We start from the raw sequence: 1688 nt of genomic DNA on the forward strand, positions 1-1688 counted from the left end.
AAGGGCAGGGTGTAAAGATTAAAGGAAACGTAAAAGATTTATCAGTAAATGACAATATGCAGTACCATTATTTAATATCTGGAGTTCTTTTTGTTTGTTTTTACATGACATTTGCAACTATTAGAAATTTGAACACTGACCAGAAATTTAACATCAGCAGTGATCAAATATTTATAAATGTTCACCAGACAGTAAAAATCATGTGATAATGGTATTGTACCTAAGTTTGAAAAAATCAAGAGCTCTAATCTTCAGTGATACATATTGAAATATTTCCAAGTAAAATCATGTATTATCTAGGATTTGTATTAGCACAGTAAGAAAAATGGTAAAAAAACATGGATAAAGTAGGATTGGCCATAGGCTAATTGTTGGGACTAGGTCTACTTCTATGTTTGAAATTTTCCACAATTAAAAAAAAAAAAAATTTAAGAACCATAAAAAAATTTGTGCCACAGAATTTCAATAGCCATTAAAATCAGAAAGTACTCAAAAACTTTAAAATTTAATGTCAATTATCAAATAATGAAACATTATGAAAGAAAATCTGTTATAAAATTTCACTAGCAGTAGACTTAAAATAGTCAAATAAATTACTGAACAGCAATTCTCTCTTTTTCTCTCTCTCTCTCTCTCTCACTGCTGTTCAGTCAGTTCTGACTCATAGCGACCCCTCCTTGGGTTTCCCAGGCAGTAACTCTATGGAAGTAGATTGCCCAATCTTCTGTCCGAGGAGTGGCTGGTGGGTTTGAACAGCCAGCCTTCTTGTTAGCAGTCAAATGCTTTAGGCACTATGCTACCAGAGCTCCCATTAATAGCAATTAGTGATTGATAAATTAACATTATGTAGAAGAACCCTACAGTGCCATTAAGAGTAATAAAATTGTATGAATTTATAATAAATAATAACACTATTCTGCAAATCTTTCCATACCAAAACTTTTGTTTTCAAAGAAGTGAACTTCATTGTTAACATTTCTGGCACAAATAGTTTCATCTTCTGACCAAGATGGACACCTATATGGAAAAGAAAGAGTATAAAGAAAAGTTTAGGCAGACTGTAAATATCACATTTTGACATGTTAAAGTCTGTGATATACATATGATGTTAAGTCAATTACTAATAGTTTCAGTCAGTGTATATAACAGAAAAATATTGTTTCTGTCCATTCAAATATTAAACAAAAGAAACATCAAGAGTTTTTTTTTTTTACTCTTATTAGCTTTAATGAAGATTCCTACATCAGTGGCATTATAAATCTAGCTTTTGGTCTGAAATACTATTTTTGAGATCAATACCAGAGAAACATTGCATGAAGATATTTAAGTTTTAACACTTTGTAAATACTTAGTACTTTAAAGCATTTATCTACCAATTTTGCATTTTTTTCTGGATGAAAGACTTCAAACATGTTCCAGTTTTCATGTCAAAAAGTTGCAGGTTGGGTGCCCCAGCTGTGCCATCTTTTGAAGCTGCAATGAAAGCCATTATTTATTTATTTATTGCAATAATTGTCTCTTAACACTTGTAAAAAGATTTCATTCTTAGAAAAAAAAATTGAACAAGGTTATAAGATCAAGTAAAAGTGTTGCTTTAAATCAACTTTCTTCTCTAGCCTTACCTATGGATATAATCATCCACTACTAAAACCATGACAACTGTTGATGAGCAAAAATCTAGCACCTCT

At 30.9% G+C, this 1688-nt stretch overlaps 1 protein-coding gene across 1 annotated transcript in view; it reads right to left on the reverse strand.

The window, feature by feature from the left end:
• Positions 1 to 1688, reverse strand: part of EIF2A (eukaryotic translation initiation factor 2A) — a 27421-nt gene that overhangs the window by 15222 nt on the left and 10511 nt on the right. Inside the window, exons 3-4 of the mRNA XM_007940204.1 lie at positions 1374 to 1473; positions 935 to 1017 (exon numbers count right to left, since the gene is read on the reverse strand). Of these exons, the coding sequence (XP_007938395.1) occupies positions 935 to 1017; positions 1374 to 1473 (183 nt within the window). The remainder of the gene's footprint in view (positions 1 to 934; positions 1018 to 1373; positions 1474 to 1688) is intronic.

This window comes from Orycteropus afer, unplaced genomic scaffold (genome assembly GCF_000298275.1).
Source record: "Orycteropus afer afer isolate SDZICR_OR568_19922 unplaced genomic scaffold, OryAfe1.0 scaffold00066, whole genome shotgun sequence".
NCBI lineage: Eukaryota > Metazoa > Chordata > Mammalia > Tubulidentata > Orycteropodidae > Orycteropus > Orycteropus afer.